Here is a 20,874-nt window from a genome sequence, read left to right as displayed (position 1 = left end):
AACCGCCGATACTGACAATTGAGGGGTTTAGAGGTAAACTAGACTAAGTGACATTTTTAATGAAATTGAGTTAGTTGCATATTCTGAAACTAGATTTCTAATTATGACAAATATCGCCAAAACATAATTCCATAGTTTGGTGCTATCTAGTAGAAATATTTGAACCACTTACAAAAATGCATTTCATTGCTTGTGGAAAAAGTGGCGGACAGATGCAATATAGATTCTGTGTTAACATTATACGGTGAAATTTATTCAAATCTATGGATCCATAGAAAGAAACACAGTCTACTGTAAATTCTGGTGTGTTTTTATTCTTATGTTATATTTTCAGAGATTCTTCTTAGAAATGGTTAACAGAAATATCTAGGTTATATTGCAATCTGTAATAAGTATATAAAAATACATACCAGATTATATATCAATATGTATACAATATTATTTCCTTATGATTTTATATCAACGAACGGAGACGTGCAATTACAAAGGCAAGTAAAGCAAAGCAGTGGTGACCAACTCAGCTTTCTTACGTGTGTACACACGAGTATAAGAGCAACGTTGGCATTGCAAGCATTAGGATGATCAGCTCTCGCACAATGCTCGTGTGCAGCAAAGAGTGATCTTGCACAAAAATCACGAATTGGTCATCACTAAGGTACATAATAAGAGTAAAGAGGATTTTGTTTCAATCACAGAGATGGCACACTATACTGAAAGACTTCAATAATGTAAAGAAGAATGATATGGATGTTTTGATGAAATGGGAGATCCATAATTAATGTAAAATTGAAGCCCCTTTACACTGACTCACTAAACGTAAGCATGAAAAATGGAAAAATCTTCAAGAGCTTCTTCCTTACGATCCATCATACTATAATGACTTACAAATCACCGCATCATGAAGCCCAACCAACCAAGAGAGGAACAAAATGAAAATCACAAAAGGTATGGCTGTAGATATTGAAACATTATGATTACGATGTACTGTTACAAACTGATAATGATGATCTCGACGATTATTGTTCCTTTGTGACAGAAGTTACATTTACAATTCACTCCGCATGAAGTCCAATTAACCAGAAGAAAAAAAATCGGTATTGCCAATAGCAAGGCTCCTGTATCTGTAGACGAAAAGTAAAAAGTGTTTATATTCTCAAGGTTATATTGCTCCTGTGACGACTAGAATATTGTAGAGAAGAAGTACTGAATATTATTACACATACTCCTGTAATAAAATAATGTTCTCGTCATGACCAGGATATTACGAAGTAAAAAGATCTTACTTTGTTGCAATAAAAATAGCGATTAATGTCCTACAATGCGCTAGCAGATTATCAACAAATGAGAACTCCTGTTGCGATACTACGCATGAAAATGCAACTCTGAAACATTTTCAAATTAAAATTTTTAAACAATAATGCAATACAACTGAAGACCTCGGGTATAAATAGCGATAACCCTCAAAATAGAGATCGACAGTTTTCTGGTTGTTAACAGTCTATAAGCCATATTATCTTTGATTTGGTTAAATAATTATGTAAATGTGTTAAAATGATTGGATTATGATGCTTTAAAAATATGACAATCCTCTTGTGTTTGCAGTAAAAATTAAAATGTATGCAATTTATAAATATGAGTTATTATTTACCCCCGAAGTCTTCAATTACATTATCAATAGACTGCACTTCAAAATTATTAGAGTTTATTGCTTTTTGGGTACAAATATAAACCACTGAATTATGAATTACAGAAATACAAACATCATGACACTTGATTTACATAAAATATATTTGCATTAATTAGAAATCATATTCGTTATTTCTGTAATATAATTTCCTGCGATACCACTTTGTTCTGCGAAAAAACAACACAATGAAAGTAAAATTTGTTTATTTTTCACCTAGAAAAAGAAACAGATCAAATTTTCTTTAATTAAAATAAAACTTAAGATTGAGCTTCAACCATTGAATAGCAGTTGCTGGTATAATACATGATCATGCTAACACTAAGATCACCTCTGAAATGTTGTAAGCATCTTCATCACCTCTTCTATATAATAACGAATTTTAACTAGATCAATCCAGCATAATATACTCTAGTAAGCTATTCAAATCAAATTCAATTTGAAATGCCGAGATACGGCTTTAGTTTATCACATAAAATACAATAAAATAGCAAGACTTCATAACAGTACAGATAAATATCAAAACAAACTATATTTAAAGACCACAAGAAATATACAATGTTCTACGAAGACGATGCCTTCTAAATCCGTCAACCATAGCCTTTTATTCTTCAGTTTGTCCCGACAAAAGTTCCATCATTTCATTGTGTCCCTTAAGCACCGCCCAATGGTATGGCTTCTCATTTCTAGTAACAGTACAAGCATTAACATCAGCACCCCTTTCCAGCAACAACCTTGCAATCTTTACAACTCCAGAACAAGCAGCTGCATGCAGAGGAGTGACATTTTCTGCATTATTTTCAGTAGGTTGGATATTCGCACCTTTAAGCAAGAGATTTTCAACCAAATCGCAGTGACCTCCCAGAGCTGCAAGAGTCAGTGGAGTTAATCCTTTGTTATTTGGCAAATCAACAGAAATACCTTTATTAATAAACCAGTCAGTAACCTCAATATGACCGCGAGACGCTGCCAAGTGAACGGCATGATCTCCATTTTTCTTTGTCTTTGCATTACAGAGTTTCCCCTCCTTATCTTTGAGTAGAATCACTCTGACTGAACCCAAGTTCCCACCCATTGCAGCATAGTGCAAGGCAGTTAATCCATCGTTGTCGGTATCAAAGACGTTTCCGCTATTGGACATCAGAGAACCGATCATTGCTGCATGGCCAGCGTAAGCTGCACAATGCATGGGAGTCCTTCCCTGATTGTCTTTGACGTGAACGTCAACTCCCCTGTCAAGAAGCAACAGTACCACCGCCATGCTGTCCAAATAAGCAGCGTGGTGAAGAGCTCTGAGACCAGCTGCTCCTTTAGTGTTGATCGGAAAGCCCTTATCAGCCAACCAGCAAGCAGCTTCATGACAATCATACCGAGCAGCTGTCACTAGCAAATTCTCTTTTTCAACACTATTGAGGTTTATAAACCTGTTACATCCCAACTTGTTCAGAAGTACCAGACAAGACATGTGATTTCCCTTCACGGCATAGTGCATAACATTGTGTTTCTCAGTTTCATCCTCGGCGTACATGTCAGCACCACTCTTATGCAAGAGGCTTATGATGCGGCAAAACCCTCTGAATGCAGCTAAATGCAGAGGAGTGTTGCGTGCAGTATTTTGAGTCCTGATGTTGACATCTGCTCCTTTCATGATCAGGAATTTCACGACGTCAATTTCTCCATGATTGGCAGCTGTATGCATAGGAGCATGTCCCCTCTTATCCCTTTCATCTAAAGATATCCCATTGTTGAGCAGATATTCGATGACTTCAATATTCCCTCTGATGACTGCCAAATGTATAGGCTGGTAACCCAGGTCATCATTTGTCTGCACTGACATTTCAAACATGCTTTTAGCTAACAATCTGAATATTTCAACGTTCCCAACGATTGCAGCGTAATGGATAGGCGTCAGATTTGAATCGCAGAAAGCTAACTTATCTGCTCCGTTGTTCAGTAACAGAGATACAGACATTGAACTTCTCATTATCACGGCAGCGTGCAGAGATGCGACACTTCCCAGACGAGGACATTTCTGGTTGACGTTCACACCCCTGTTTATAAGCATTGTCACTATGTTTATATTTCTTTCTCGTATTGCATAACAAAGCGATGTTGCCCCTTCTTCACTTACAGAATTGACAGGAACCTTATGATCAAGTAGCCATTCAACGATTGCGTCATGCCCATACAAAATAGCACCATGGATTGGAGCTTTCCCTTGCCGGGTTCGATCCCGGGCAGTGAGACTTGCCCCTAAACTAGCTAGTAGTTTCAACGCTTCTAGTTTTCCAAGTCTAGCTGCCCAATGCACAGGGGTTTCGTAATAGTATATAGTCCTGGAATTGACTGACGTCCCCTCAGATATAAGCTTCTTTATGGTTTCAAGATCGTCGTTTTTCACGGCCTTGTGGAGCTTCGTGCCGGCCTCATCGTAGTCTGGCGTTGAATTCTCTCGGTATATGTAATGTGGGAAGCAACCAAAAGTAGGACGATCAACATTCTTTCTCCAAATTTCGGTGAAATATCCTTCCCATGGCAAAAACGTCGGCAGATCTGGATATGTTAGAGACATCCTTCTGGCTGGGCTTTTCGTCTGTGAATCTCTTCCCAACTCAGGTATCCGGATCTGAAACACAAGATATAAAAAATGGCGATGGCAGTTTTCATACGGTTCATGCGTTTCGCAAATATTTTAATTAACGTGACGCTAATATTGTTTACAGTTTATTTTCGTAAATTGGTATTCAAAGTCGCACATAAATTCTTTTCTATGCACAGAAGTAGAAAACTAAGCTGCTATTTTCGGAATTCTACATGAAACTCATTCTTCTGGACCCTGAAAATGCGACTTTATATCATGTAAAAATGCTTAAAAAATATAGCTCATACAGGCTGACTAGATTTTTTTTTATCCAGCAGGGGACATCTGCAATTTCAAGAAAAACCACAAACGCTTATCTAGTCACTCTCCGTTGAAATGTTGCAGACAATACACATAACAGTAGACATATTGATAGAACTTCGCACACTAATTTTGTAGAGTATCTTAACTTTTTTAATTACATGCATAAGAATTGAATTTCTGTACTGGCGCATGCATGGAAGTCTTTTACATAATATTGAACACACTGAACTCTAACACACACATTTTACAAGTACTCGTCTGGAGAATGTATCTTTTTAAGAATCAACTCATTCCCATATAGCTTCACACTAAGTTCTTCACATGAGAAATGGAAGTTTGTTTTAATCTGTAACAAAGGTTTAACTGTTTCTACTTTCATTCTTTACTTTTCATCAGTACGATTGAGTTCATTGTGGAGAAAACTCTTTCAACTGATGAATTACTGCCTGGAAGACATGAGTAATGACACTATTAAGTCTGGTATTCTTGCAAAAAAAATGTTAGAATAAAATTAATTGTCTAGAATAAATAATTATCAACTAAATTTCTCAACTCCCGTAGATGGTTTGCAGTCTTCAAAAGTATTAAATTGGAATGTTAAATTAACTTCCATACCCGTACCTCATTTAAAAAAGGTGGGAGCCCATTTTGCTATTTTCGAATTCTTTTTTTAATAGTTTACGAGAATCGGTACAAGGTCGTAAGTAAGGATGGAGGAAGTAATTTCAATACCGAATACCGATATTGCAAACCTAATTTCGATCATTTATATATATTGCAGTAAATTTATCGGAACGATTATTGATATATCGCTCAGTGTTGCCAGGTATACTTTTTTTTAGGAGTGAAGGAGATTTCATTTTTCACATTTCTACTTTTCTATTTTAGGCTAATGACAAATATATGAAATATACTTTTTAAAAAATCAATGGAAATCTCCTTTATTACCACCCACCCTTTATTTTACAAGTACAATTTTTGGCGATTTACACAAATAGTAATTTCAATCATTGCTACGTAAAGAGCGATGAACTAAGAATTCGTCGATTCACCTTACTATGATGCTGCTTACATGTGTATCAGTTCAGTAACGCTTAGGCTAATGCAGTAGATGAATACAAAGCGATATTTCAACGGCTACTAGGGAACAGAAGTTTCTCAAGTCAGTTTTTTTCGCATGATTATAAAAATGTTAGAATAGTTGAAAATGGATACAAATAAAGAGTGTCCCAAGATAACAGTGCCGCAAAACTAACAAGGCAACGGCAGAATATCTTGTTATTGTTGGGTTGGCGGCAGTGCTATCTGCTTTGTTATCCGTTTTGTTGCATTTATTTATATTATTAAATCCGACGTTCTTCTTGGGACACATTGTATATTTTCATTCACAAGCATTGATTATGTTTAAATTTGAAGAGTGCAAAAGGCCCCCTTCAAGACTCCGTCACGATCATGTTTCCACAATACCCGACCGGCAATTGCGCAGTGACATGAAAGTAGAAGGATGGAGAGGGTGAAATATGCCCGGATTTCAGAATCACGACACCAACCGACTAATAATTGCGGCTACAAAGTCAGATTCCAAAAGCACTTGCATTTCATTAGAAGTCAAGGTTCTTAAACTCTGCGTATACGTTATTAGTCTTACTAATAAAAACTCTATATACAGACGTTTAACTGTTTTATAGAATGAGTAGCTAGTTTATACATCGTGTGTAAATTCCTTACTAATAATCATTACATACGTCGTGTATAACAGTGTAACTGTTACACAGCTACGTCATAGTTTCGTCATTACTTCGTTACGAACGGTAATAGAATATCTGAGGTTCTCTACTGCATCCGGTAGAGCGCTCTAGTGTGGCGTGTTAAGTATCGATAGTACAACTGACTAATCGATTACCACACTATATTTTGATCAAAGAGTACAAGTTACAGCAATATTATTCTAATTATTTTGTGCTCTTTGATTTGTTCTTCTGTGGTTACAAGGCAACCATCATCATAAAATGACCGTCGATACGAACAGCTGTTAGAGGGGCGACCATTTTTTTCTCTGTATACAACGCTTCAACAAGGGGTTTCGTGTATATAACTATTGCAAAGCAATTCTCATTGTATAGTTACAGCCTGTTTATACATCCATCGCTTATCCATGGTTTATTAGTAAAGTTATCTGCCTCAACTCTGCACAAGTATCGTATAAAAAATTACACGGTTTATTAGTAAGACTGATAGGCTTGGGTTAAAAGTGCACGTGCTGATAGTTCTGAACATATACAAAATTATAAATCTATACTATATTTAAAATTAATAATCATGATTTATTATTATATCCATCAAATAAGATTTAAAAACGTTCATAATTACAAAAAACAGAGGGTTTTAATTAATAGGCTCAAACTCATTGTTTTTCGGGGATCGCGGGAGAATCGTGTTACATTTCTAATGTCGAAATCTTTTACTTCCTAACAAAGTTTAGTCTTATATTTTTAGTAGGTTATTTTACGACGCTGTGTCAACATCTCGGGTTATTTAGGTCTGCAGTCTTATATCAAATGAGCAAAAATACAAAAAGCACTACAAAACAACACTGCAAGGCTGTTTTGTTTGTTCGGATTGTAACATACGATATTCTTTTACTGTACGTGTGATGTAATTTGTGCAAAGTTTATTAATTGTTATCAATTTATTATATCAATTTTCTAACAACTTCACTATCACGAGCTCTTATTAGATATAGAAAGGCTTGCCAACAACATTCAAATTATTTATCGAATGTCCAGTGGGATTTGCTTTCCAGCAGTGAGTGCGCACTTTTGAATTAGTTTTGTTTCTTCTCCACTCTTCTGTATTGAGACACCTGATAAAAACTCAATTTTTTGTTATTATTAATTATTATTATTATTATTATTATTATTATTACTACATTCCAACTGACATTTATATGCAGAGATCATTTAACATTTGTGGCAACGATTTGGATTGATAGTTTTAGAGTTGGCTGCTTTAGTGGTTCCACAACAGTACAGCTTGAAGCCGAGCTGGGATCAAGGTCAGTTGCAATTTGCACTTTACTTTGTTGAGTTACCTCAGATAGACTAGTTTTTGATTTAAGAAAAAAGCTATTTTTATTAAAAGAATTCGTTAACTTTTCATAAAATAGTATATTTTTTTTACAACAAAGATTAGATAACAAGGCCATAAAATCTTATAAGAGAGCAATATTATTTATAATGGACCTATTTACCTTTCCACATGGATGTTCAGTTTTCTTTTTCTGTAGAATTGCTCTTCTCAGAAGTAAGACGAGAAAGTTTTTGTTTCAAATTGTTAAACATATTAGAAGTGTTATTAGCAACTTTCAGAATTTTAAAACACAAATCACATTTAACTGTTTGGTTATCTACTATCATGAAGTATTTCCAAGCGTTATTTTTGAAGGCGCCATTATTGAAACTATGAAACAGAAATAATAATAATAATAATAATAATAATAATAATAATAATAATAATAATAATAATAATAATATGCAAATAATACTAAAAGCATTAGCAGATAAACCGCCCGTCTCAGTCTCTCGTTCGCACACGTTGCATTTGATTTGGTGCTGCATATTAAACAGTTCGAATTGAAATTCTAGTCCAGCCAATCAGAACAAAGTCTTGATTGAATGGGATATTTCAAGGTTTCGCAATTATGCAATTGTCCATCTTCATTAATTATCGGAGTTGTCTAGTGTTGATTTTGTTGTTAATGATATCACAAAAAAAAACGATAAATCATAAAAAACAATATATTCTATCAAAATTTCGATATCAATATATCGAAACGAAAATGTCTATATTTCGTAAAAACCGATATGATCCCCATCTCTAGTCGGAAGACAATGTCATTCTTGGGGAACTAGGCTGGGTGTGAATTTCCAACTTTATAATTCTCAATAATGTTATTTTCATGGACAACCGCCCTTATGGTTAATTTTCTTGGTGTTCATAAGGCGGTTGTTCACAATTTATTTCATTTCGTTTTTTGCCTCTCCTGAAAACTCATAATTGTGACAACCGCCCTAAGTGGAATAAGACACGGATATTAGAAGTGAAATCCAGTCATTGCATACAAAAGCAGTCACACAATGCAAAGAGTTCTGCTATTGATACATGTACCTCTACTGTAAGCAGAATAGTAGTTTTAGCTGCAATGAATATTTTCAAATTTCAGACATTGTAATATTTCACTTTTACAATCAGCTTATAGACTAGAATAAAAAATGCATTAGGCCCTATAATTAGGAACTGGAAAAGAAACACCTGTGCAGCAATGAGTGGTATAGTAATGCTTCGAAACACGCAAGAAGGCATAACCTCCACTGCCTGTGTTAAGGTTCATATTTACATTTGTCCAACAATTACTATTCAGACTTTTCATGGAAATTTCTTTACGTATTTCAGCTATTTGGTTTCAGTCTAATGGGTTTAAACTTAATAGTAATAAAACTAAACATTTATTATTTACTTTGAAGCATGTATCTGTTGAATTTGTATCAGAAGCCTCTTGGAATTATTTTGGACACTATACTGATCTGGGATGGACATGTTAATTAGATGTGTAGCAGACTATCTCGTGTTTTATATTTAAGAGATGATTGTGCACAACTTCTAATTTCTAAATTGTGCACCAATATGCCTGGATTAAATCCCAAATCTCTCCGCAGTGCATATGAAAGAAGGCATATGTCACAGTTGATAGTGATTCGTTCGTCGGATGGGGACGTTAAGCCGGCGGCTCCGCTGGTGCTGTTCGACAAGAGTAGGCTACGTGCCGGCACCGGGTTTTCCCTTCTCCCTTCCTCACCCTCATCCCCACCCATTCCCTACACTACACTTACACGATCACTTTATACATACACTCACCCTAGTACACGACATAACTCTTCACAGTTACACATAATGCATAACGTGCAACTTGAAAAGTTGTAGTGAGAATACAATATAATAATTAGATGAAACTCAAAAACAGTTTAATTTCTCGTCAGAAAGATACAAATCAATTAACAACAAAGCCGTTGACAAGGAGAGCTAAAATTTCCATAGCCCACTCCGTTGTATAATGAACATAGACGTAGGCCAGTTGTGACTGCAGAACTCAGAGCCCTACAAAGTGGGTCACAGTCCTGCCATCTATCCGCAATATGCGGAACCCGGATCACGCAAAGTGAAGCGGGTAGGCATTAGACAACACACATTTAATTATGTTATCTGAAATCTGAAGTATCAAAATGTTACTTTGCCTTCTTCCATGGTATTTTAACTTATGGTAAACACATTTGGGGCAATAGTACCAATGTTGACAAAATTCTTATTCTCTAAAAGAAGACCTTACGTATTGTTTCCGGTTCCTCTTATGTAGCACATTGTCGCCCTTAATTGAAATATCTTAATATTCTAACAGTTGTTAATCAGTAATCACCTAACATAATTAGGAATATTAAATGCAGACGTTTGAGATGGGCAGGACATGTAGCACGTATAAACGATTCCAGAAATGTATATAGAATATCAGTTGGGAAGCCAGAGGGAAAAAAGATCTTTGGGGAGGCAGAGACATAGATGGGAAGATAACAATGGATTTGAGGAAGGTGTGATATGATGGTAGGGACTGGATTAATCTTGCTCAGTATAGGGACCGATGGCAGGTTTATGTGAGGGCGGCAATGAACCTCTGGGTTCCTTAAAAGCCATTTGTAAGTAAGTTAATCAGTATACATTTGTCTTATATTTACTAAAATTAATTTACACAATTTGGACTTACAGTTTCAATTCCATTGTTATCCAAACAGGAATAATCACCTTTTAGTTCCTCCCCATGTAAAACTAAGTAAAAGTCTTTTTTCCATCAATGCAATTAATATGTTCAATAAATTACCAAAGATGACCATACTATGAAGCTAAGTAAATTTAAATTGGTCTTAAAATATGGCTTCTTCATAATCTGTTTTACAATTTTAATGAGTTTGGAAGTTCTGGTGTAAATTTTGTTTATTAATTCTTGTCTTGTAGCTTCAGGCGTCTGAAGTTCTTGACAAACCGATTTAAAAGGTTCTGTTTGTGCCATCTTCCAGTTAAAAGCATTAAAACTATTATGTAAATCAATTGAATAACAAATTAATATGCAGTGTCCACAGAAAAACATCCGTTATTATAAACAGGTATACCGTCTGTGTCGGTATTCTTATGTTACATGAAAACGGCGACTCCTACAAAAGCAACACGAAAATTTTATAGTGCATACCTCACAAACACTTAATGTGCACCCCAAATGTCACAGCAGCAGACTTCAAGGCGATATTCTCACTCATGCCACACACGCTCCAACATATCTATGAAATTAATGATATTAGGCTACTTATGGTTCACTCTGTATACATAATGCATAGTAAAAACCTCACAGCTAAACTCTCACTGATAACGCCCATTACGAAAAGTCTCTATGTAGGCCTATCTAAAAAAAAACCGCAAACATAGGCCTAATGCTCATTAAAAAGAGCAAACCTTACTTTTCACTGTTCTCGCAACTTACGAAAACTCGCTTTCTATCTACGTGGCCCTACCTATGCATTAAAAATCGTAGATATAACTTAATAGTACATTATGCAACGAGCCTATAATTGTAGTAATTAAGACGCGAGTATGTTTATGAAACGAGAGCAAGCGAGTTTCATAATTTTCATATGAGCGTCTTAATTACCATTATAGATAAGTTTCATAAGACTTTTTATGCTCAACCATATTTCTAACTTGAAATTATTCGTAAGTATTCATGTTATTCATATCTGACTGGGGAGCGGAACTGACCTTGTGCAATATCTCGTAAATTGTGAGATATGCGCAGACGCGAAAGTATTGATTTTTTCCGAGAAACGAATGTCATTGACCTTGATATAATCTAGAGAGTAAAATGAACATTAATCTTGACATAACCTTGAAATTGATTTAGACATTGAAAAACGAGATGATAAATTGAATTTATTTGAATATTATTTACAATTAACGCTAATTATTATAGTAACAGAACATAACCTTCTGCGACAGTATTGGATTTCCAGCCTCCATGACGTTTCGCTAGTTGTCTTTGGATTGCATATCCGAGAATAATCGATACTTGCGCTTTAATATTGCTACAATGGTGTTTTCTGATTGGTGGAACACCTGAACTTTAATGAATAGGTGTACTTTAATGAGGTCCATTAAAGGGCTGCTACCAGGTGTATAATTACATTTCGGCGTGGTCGAGCATAAAGAATATTAAAAACTTCAACAAACCAAACCTTACCTCTTTCTTCAGAGAAATCGGACATAAATCATAAAATAAAAAGAAGAAAAAGCAACTAAAGAAATTAACCTTCAAATCATTCACAAAATAACAATGCCTACCGTAGTCGTCGTACAAATTTAGAACACAAATGAAATATAAATAGAAACGACAAATATATCCACCACATACAGGCTCAAAATACATAAAAACCAAGAAAAACAAAACCTATTTCTTCAATAAATGATATAAACACAACATCCGTTACCGGTATGCATCATCAGGCACGTCCATGTTCATCGTAAGACGATTCAGAATTGGAATCAGAAATCCAATGTTCACTGCTTCGCTTAACTCCACTCGGATCAGCAACGGAATCCATAACCAATGAAGTAAACAAATTAATGAAGCGTTTTCAAATGCAAGAAATAATAGCTTACCATCCAAACAATTTATATGCCGATATATCAATTAAACTACGTACATTAACACTAACTGACAATAACAATTACCTCACGTACCAACTTACCAACCAGAATTAATTCGTGGTCGTTCACTGAAAACTAAGCATTCCTCAGTCTTTCCTATTTTCTGCCTTCCTCCTTGTTTCCTCATATGATCTATTTATCTTAATATCGTCTATCATCTGATATCTTCTTCTGCCCCGAAATCTCCTCCTGTTCACCATTCCTTTCATTGCAACCTTCAGAAAGCAGTTTCTTCTCAACCAGTGACCCAGCCAATTCCATTTCCCCTTTCTGATAAGTTTCAGCATCATTCTTTCTTCACCCACTCTTTCCAATACAGCTTCGTTTCCTATTCTGTCTGTCCATTTCACACTCTCCATCCTTCTCCATATCCACATTTCAAATGCTTCTAGTCTCTTCTCTTCACTTCGTCGTAATGTCAATGTATCTTCCCCATACAATGCTAAACTCCACACAAAGCAATTCACTGGTATCTTTCTTAGTTCTTTCTCCAGAGGTCCGCAGAAGATGCTTTTTCTAATAAAAGCTTCCTTTGCCAGTGCTATTTTCCTTTTGACTTCTTAGCAGCAGCAGCAGCAGCTCAATTCACAGTCGTCTACGTGACGTCAATTTCATGACGATCCCTTCTTCAATCTAGCCAACATAAATTCTCAAATATACTACCGGGGGTATAGTCAGTCTAGTATATACAGTCGCGAAGCTCAATACGTAGTAAATATGTAAACATTAGATAGTTGCTCACCACTAGGATCGCTAATATCGCCTCATTACAGGCAATGCAAAATAGCACCATCACAGTCTATTGTTTCTAGCACCTTCAAAACTCAAGCTTCGTGACTGTATATAGTAGACTGTGCTATAGTCAACTAGAACCCAAAGAATTATAAGCAAACTAGAATGAGCATCCATTAAAAGTGTTATGATTGGCGAGAAGAATTCTATTAGAGCAGTCTCCAGCGAAGTCGATGTTGCAAACGTTCGAAAAGTTGTAACATTTCTAATGAAAGGAAATCTCGCCTGGCGTGATTTAACTATCCCCTCACCTAAACCAATCTAACCTTTTTTTTTTTTAAGTCATATTGAGGTTAATATTTCAGATACGTTGAAAGTATATATAATAAAGAATTGTTTTTTAATTTCTATCAACAACTTATCGATTAATACAGAAAACAATTTTCTGTTTTTAAGTTTCACATCATTATATATCCACAAATATTTTCGATTTTTTTAAAATCATTTTCAGGTGGAGACACAAAATAGACCAATTGAACATAGGTGAAATACGAAAAAGCATAATTCTTGCTTTTCTAATTATTGTTTCGTAAAATCACCCTTTGGTTAATTTCAAATGTCACATACACCTCATCGATTCGAGTGACTAATAAACTTATAGACAATCAATATTTGTAACCTTCTTCTGAACATGGCATCACTAATGGCTTTGAAATTTTAAATTTTAATTATCAACACACATTTTATATTTGAAACTTATTTTATAATATCAAGATATGCAAATAGTGTGTTTATCGCTTTGAATGACTTTTAGCTTGAACTTCTATAAAATGTTTTATTATACAGAAATGATTTGGAAACAAATTTTATGTCATGTTGGTTTTAAACAGTTTTATTAATAATGTATATTTGTATAGTCACCGGCGTCGCTCAGTCGGTTAAGACGCTTGCCTGCCGGTCTGAAGTTGCGCTCGGGCGCGTGTTCGATTCCCGCTTGGGCTGATTACCTGGTTGGGTTTTTCCGAGGTTTTCCCCAACCCTAAGGTGAATGCCAGGTAATCTATGGCGAATCCTCGGCCTCATCTCGCTATCACCAATCTCATCGACGTTAAATAATCTCGTAGTTGATACAGCGTCGGTAAATAACCAAATTTGTATTTCGTCTATGTTCAATTGGTCTATTTTGTATCTCCACCTGAAGATGATTTTTAAAAAATCGAAAATATTTGTGGATCGTATAATGATATAAAACTTAAATACAGAAAATTGTTTTCTGTATTAATCGATAAGTTGTTGCCCGAAATTTAAAAAAGCACACAATTCTTTATTATCCAATCTAACTTTGTCACAGTCCTCTTTTCGTCCAGGGAAGGTTCTTCGTTTACACGAACCATTATTGGGTCTGTACTTGTGGTGCAGGAAAATACTCGTCTTTATTTACTGTAGATTGTATGGAAGGAAATGAGAATAATGAATATTACCAGTACTGCAGTGTACTAGCTTCTCATTGGATAAGCTACAATCGTGCGTTGCAGCTTTCATGGTCATATATTGTAAGAAAACTAAGAATAACCAAGAAAATAATAGAACTTAAATAGTTAGAATCTTACTGAAATTGACAAGGCCACATATCTCAGACAGTGAAATTATTTCCAACCAGACATTCTCGTTTCCACTCTTTCCATTACCTCCTTCTAGTTTCCTTTCTACCTGAACTTGAAATCTTATCTGGCAGTTGACCCAAGCACGAAGCATAACGGAACTCTGTTACAAAAGCCATCATACTTGTAAATAATGAGCCAGCCCAAACAAGAGACACTTGTGTCCAGAACTGAAAAGCTATAATCGGTGGTTATTTTCTGGCGGCATGCCCCGGCACGGAGTGTCTATACTTAAGCAGAAATAGAATTTTTTATGACTAATAGTTGTCGGCACACGAATCAATTCCTACAAATAAATATCACAAATATTATACCCGTGTCCTGAATCCACATAATAGTGGTAACGTAACTGCATCTTCATTTCTAAAAATCAAATTGTAAATAAAACACAAATTTGCACTAACGTTTTATTTCTCGCACACGACAAATTACGCTCAGTTAATGGGCGGCGTGAGTTATAAAAGGATGGAATTTAATCATGAGAATTTTCGCATTCCCTTACATTAAAACTACAACGCAAAGGTTTCTAAACAATAACTGAATGTTCGGTATCAGTGTAAGGTAATGAATCTAATCTTATAAAATTTGGCATACTTCAGTAGGAATAACTACATTTGAATTTGTCTATATGACTTATTTTAAATACTGTATACAACCACGGTGCGAATTAACGGGGGGGGATGAGGGGATTTCTCCCCTGTTGGAAAGTTACCCCCTCTAATAAATTTATATTTACATCTCTGCCAGGGATAATTTCTAACCGCCTCACAGAATATAATTGTATTAATACGAGTATTCTTTACAAAGTACAGTATAAAGTAAAAGGTAAAGGTATCCCCGTAATATGTCATGAAGGCACTTGGGGGGCATGGAGGAAGAGCCCCATGCTTTCCATGACCTCGGCACCACGCTCTGACCGCCTTTTACCCCCGGGAAGACCCGGTATACTTGGCTCGAAAACATGACGGCCTCTGTTCTTGGAATTGGTAATCCCTGATAAACCCCCATCCTCTACTCAACCCCTAGCCGCGTGGCAGAATTCAATAGATCCCAGCATTGCCAAATATAGCAGTCATTGCCTCTACCTGTTGGTTTCACCCGTTCTCAGTGTCTTTTTAGACATTTGTCGACGTGTTGTTTTATACCGTTGTGCGTTTCAATATGTCTAATTCATTCTGGCCATGATTAAAGAGTGTTGGAACAGTCAGGCCTCCTGATTCACCTGAAGATCATGACAAGAACAAATAACACCGTCGAAGAAAACAGAATATGTTATTTGCAGAGGAGCGTAGCTAAGAAAACGAAGTGTTAAAATTATGTCTAACGTTAGAAATTCTACCCATAGAGTAATAGAAAGTTGAAGCAGTTTGATAAGTACAAATCTTAATCACTTAACATCGGACGCAACCGGCGGAGTTGGTAAAATATATATATATATATATATATATATATATATATATATATATATATATATATATATATATATAGAAATTAAGAATTACGGTTCACCAACTGAAGAGAAAATAAATTAAAACATAATTCGGTAAGATGATTTTATGCGTGATTTACTTCGTCGAACAGTATGTGAACAGTACGCGAAAGAGATATCGCCAACAGCAAATAAACTTGCGAAAATATTCTGGCCTGATTTGTACATTATGTTTAAGAATGCAGAAAAAATTTCATTCGATTCTATCCAGTACTTTCGGAATTACCAGGAAAAGGATTTTTAAGGAATATAGTTTGCGAAGAAGAAAAAAAAGCTTATGCCATATTCCACGTAACAGCTATTATAGCCAATGCCGCACTTTACATTAAAAATCATAATTTCAGAACTAATACAGAGCCACTGGCGTAGCTCAGTTGGCTGAGTTGACTGCCGATCCGAAGTTACACTCGGGCGTGGGTTCAGTTCCCGCTTTGGCTGATTTATCTGATTGGGTTTTTTCCGAGGTTTTTCTCAACAGTAAGGCGAATGTCAGGTACTCTATAGCGAATCCTCGGCCTCAACTCGTCAAATACCATTTTTCTATCACCAATCCCATCGATATTAAATAACCTAGTAATTGATACAGTGTCGTTAAATAACTAAAAAAGAAACTAATACAGGTTGTTTTACCTGAATGAACTTCAATAGTTGGTGTAGAAATTTAAATTTTATATTAGGCCTATATATTACATAACAGAATTTTAAGGTATAAAAAGTGTACATGCCCCCCTTAATTAATTCAATCATATTTCGTATCTTATAACGTTCCTTAGGCTTACAGAAAATTTGCATCGAATCGGCAACTAAACTGGCAGAGAAACAAATATATTCTTTTGTGCTTTAATATGATTTTCGTGTTATGAAATAATGATGTAAAAGGAATACATTTATCCATGACTGGTATCCAAACTGGTCTTTATTTCACCGCCCTTAGCAACCTAAATAATGACGTTATTCACAGCAGTGCTTAAAAGTTTTCTAACTTACAGCAGTGAATTAAATGTTTTTAAATTACTCTCTACATGACAACCAACATATTAGCAATAATAAAATGAATATATATGTACTGCTTTTCCAACAACACATTACAAAGAAAATACCTACAATTTAAAATTAAATTTACATACCAGTAATGAATAAAATATCGTATAGCATACTAGAGTAAACAGATTTTATGCGCTCGTGGAAATTATCACCCAAAATCTAATTTTACTCTCTTGTACTATAAATTGCTATTCAATGATCACAGTTTTCGAAAATTTTACCAGCGCAACATCCTTAATTAAGTATATTATTCTGGAACGTTAATAACATGAGAATTTAACACTTATTATATAATTCTGTATTTCCTTGTTTATTTAGGCAAAACATGTTGGTGAAAATATAAATATAAAGTGTTTTAAAAATAAGTTTGTTCATTTTTACGAATTTTGTTTTAGTAATTATAAATTAAGGTATATTTACAAAGATAATACAGTCTCGCTGAAAATCGCGGTTTCACGGAACACAGTTTGAAAAACTTTCGCAAATCACAATGACTTCAAGAATTGGCAACTCGGCTAAGGGTTTATCCCTTGCGCGTGCCTGCAGTTAACTGGTGAAGGGTATGAGGGAAGGTCGTCACGTTTTCGTGCGAAGTATACTCAATTTTATAGGAGGCTGAGTGAACCTCGGGGCCGTTCTGAAAGTTTGGCAACGATAAAAAATCCTGTCACCACCTGGGATCGAACCCCGGACCTTTCAGTCCGTAGCCTGCTGCTCTACCAACTGAGCTACCCGGTAAGCAAAGAAAATAATATTGATGTACTGTATTATCATCACCGGCAAGCTGACAACAATAACTTAGGAATTACACATCTCATCTCTTAAGCGTGCTCATGGATATAATTATTATAATCAAGATGCAAGACAAGTAACTAAGTGCGACCAAGCGTTGAGCAGTATCGAATGAGGATAATAATAATTTTATGTATGGTATTCTCTATCTAGGATTTTATCCCCCCCTCATTTGAAATCTTAATTCGCACCCTGTACACAACCAACTAATGAAAACTGTCAGTCATTCCATTTTGTGACGATAGTACTCATTCGTGACTTTTATTATTGTATAAATCATAAGCTACACGATAATGTCCGATCCACATTGTTGCCAATTATGAAATTACAGTACATTTAATATGAACGTTAAATACAGATTTTACTGACCAACCTACTGCTTTGTAAAATTCAACCGACATAATATTATTGGTACAGTACCTCTGTTGAACAATGGACAACTTAGAACTGATTATATTGTAATTTCAGAACTTTGGAGATACAACACAAAAAGAAACTAACGATAAAAAAATAAAAAAGTAACGGGAGATTTGAGAAAATTCCTATGATTGCATTTAACATCTACACAGCAATTGGTATAAATACAATTTCCTGTAAGCTTTAAGGCCTGTTTGTGTCGAAGTAATACACGTATAAAATAATGATAATGATAATAATAATAATAATAATAATAATAATAATAATAATAATAATGACAGAGGACGGACACTGGAAAGTTTTCTTTTCTCAATTTTACTATCAGGAACTGGAATGCTTTACCTGCAGACTTACTAAGGGCTTTACCAATAACCAAAAATGTAGGCCTATTTAAAAATAGGGTTAAGGACTTTACTAATAGACGGTAGTATATTATACATACTGTTTAAAGGGTGTAATTGATATTTTATTTGAAGTGTTGTATCAGTGAAGAAGTGTGTTGTGTAAGTGAAGTTGGTTTCTGTCAGTGAAGTTTTTATAGTTTGTAGTGGCAGTGCAAATTATTTGAACAGTGAAATGTTTTTGAAGTGTTAGTGAAATCAGGATAGAATCAGTGAAATGTGTCTTAGTTCTAATGTAGGAGTGAGTTGTCAGCGAATTGAGTGTAGTGCTGAAAGGTATTTGTGCAGGTATGAAAATATACTCTCAGGTTTTAGTTCGAACTAGAGTTAAGATACAAATTATATTTACTTTCAATGTTATTTTAAGTGATCGTGCTTCATTTAATTTATGATGGTCCCTGTATTATCGTTATTACCGGTATTATTATTATTATTATTATTAATTGTATTTTTTATTAATTGTGTTTATTATTGTCATTATTGAGTGTACTTAGTTACTACTGCCACCGGGTATATAGGCCTACCCATTTGCAGTGTAAATACATAATAATAATAATAATAATAATAATAATACTAATAATAATAATAATAATAATAATAAAACTGTAGAAAATTAAACCAGTGTAAACAACTGTTGATCACAAAGTTGGAAACGCGATCATGTAATACCGAATTGAAAACCCGATCGTCGATCACCCAAATGAAAGCCCGACTATCGATCACCAAATCGAAAACCCGAACGCCTGTCATCAAATCGAAAGCCCGACCATATATTACCGAATTGAAAACCCGATCGTCGATTACTTAATTGAAAGCCCGACCGTCTACCACCAAATCGAAAACCAGGTAACAGTAACAATGCATTCTCCTCTTTCGTAACTTTTCATGTGGTCGCTTTATTGTTACGCTAAAATATCAAGTGATTACGAAAGCTTGCTAGACATTTTCAGTGTAGAATTATATTTGTCAAAGTCATTGAAGCAGAGAGTCATAACGGACCCAGCTGAAAAGTTGGACTTTAAGATCACGTATCATATGAAATGTTAGAGGGTAATTTATGTTATAACGTGTGTACAGTACATTCAAGGACTTCGAGTTACGCAGTTTGTACATTCATCTGCATTTAAATCTGTAGAAATAATCGAGGCTAATAAGGCTACCGCATTCAGATTATACTCACAATGTTTGTAAAAGGATAAAATTGTTCGTTCAATATCAAACCGTCTATACGTAACTATAATACTGTCGCCATTCATGTCAGACATTTCTGTAACTAAATTTCCACTGACGAAATTAGAAACTCTGTTGCTTTCAACTAATTTGAATGTTTGTTAAACGGTATATCAAAGCAGTTCATTTACATCTCAGTCTATGAACATTAAATACTTCAAAAAGAGCGCAATAAATATACTTACTAATCCAGTTCGTAGCTATGACAGCAGACACAGCTCCCACCAGCCGACCTGCAAACAGAAATGACGTCTGCCACAGCCCTCTTTCCACAGACAAATACGTAGTAGCAGAGATGACGCGGAACTATGAAGGAACCGGATCTACGTCAGAGAGAGGCAGGGTGCTTTCAGTAAAAATTTGGACATGCAGGTCCTCTATCGGCTGTTATTAAATCAATCTATGCAGATATTACTCAAGTTGTCGAATAAATGATGGATGTATTCCAAAATGGAGACACTTCTTAAATTACTGAAAATTAAAATGGGTTTTACATCAAAATTAAAATAAAAAATGTTCTTAAAATATTATGTTCTATTGATGTAAGAAACAAAGAAAATTTAAATATCGCAGGTTAGGATTTTCAAATTTTGTGCAAATAAAAGAGAACAATTTCATTAGTTTACACAGTTTTCATATGAACTGTATGTACACGGCAAAAAAGGATAAATAGAGTTGCCGGAACATTCAGCGTTATATCCCATTGTTGTATGAAGCTT

General features: G+C 35.1%; 1 protein-coding gene across 1 annotated transcript; it reads right to left on the bottom strand.

The window, feature by feature from the left end:
* Window positions 1-2,043: 2,043 nt before the first annotated feature.
* On the bottom strand, window positions 2,044-20,450 carry LOC138713473 (putative ankyrin repeat protein RF_0381). Its single transcript, XM_069845599.1, has 2 exons — window positions 20,341-20,450; window positions 2,044-4,310 (listed from the first exon to the last, which is right to left on the bottom strand). Exon 2 carries the CDS (start codon window positions 4,254-4,256, stop codon window positions 2,289-2,291), a length of 1,968 nt encoding a protein of 655 aa, XP_069701700.1. The 5' UTR covers window positions 4,257-4,310; window positions 20,341-20,450; the 3' UTR covers window positions 2,044-2,288.
* Window positions 20,451-20,874: the final 424 nt, after the last annotated feature.

The sequence above is a fragment of the Periplaneta americana genome, chromosome 14 (assembly GCF_040183065.1).
Source record: "Periplaneta americana isolate PAMFEO1 chromosome 14, P.americana_PAMFEO1_priV1, whole genome shotgun sequence".
NCBI lineage: Eukaryota > Metazoa > Arthropoda > Insecta > Blattodea > Blattidae > Periplaneta > Periplaneta americana.
The sequence above is the reverse complement of the archived record's forward strand: the minus strand, read 5'-3'. Positions and strand labels throughout refer to the sequence as shown.

Excerpts from the sequence above, each read along its gene's own strand:
- LOC138713473 (XM_069845599.1), bottom strand. The coding sequence starts at position 4,256 with ATGTCTCTAACATATCCAGATCTGCCGACGTTTTTGCCATGGGAAGGA.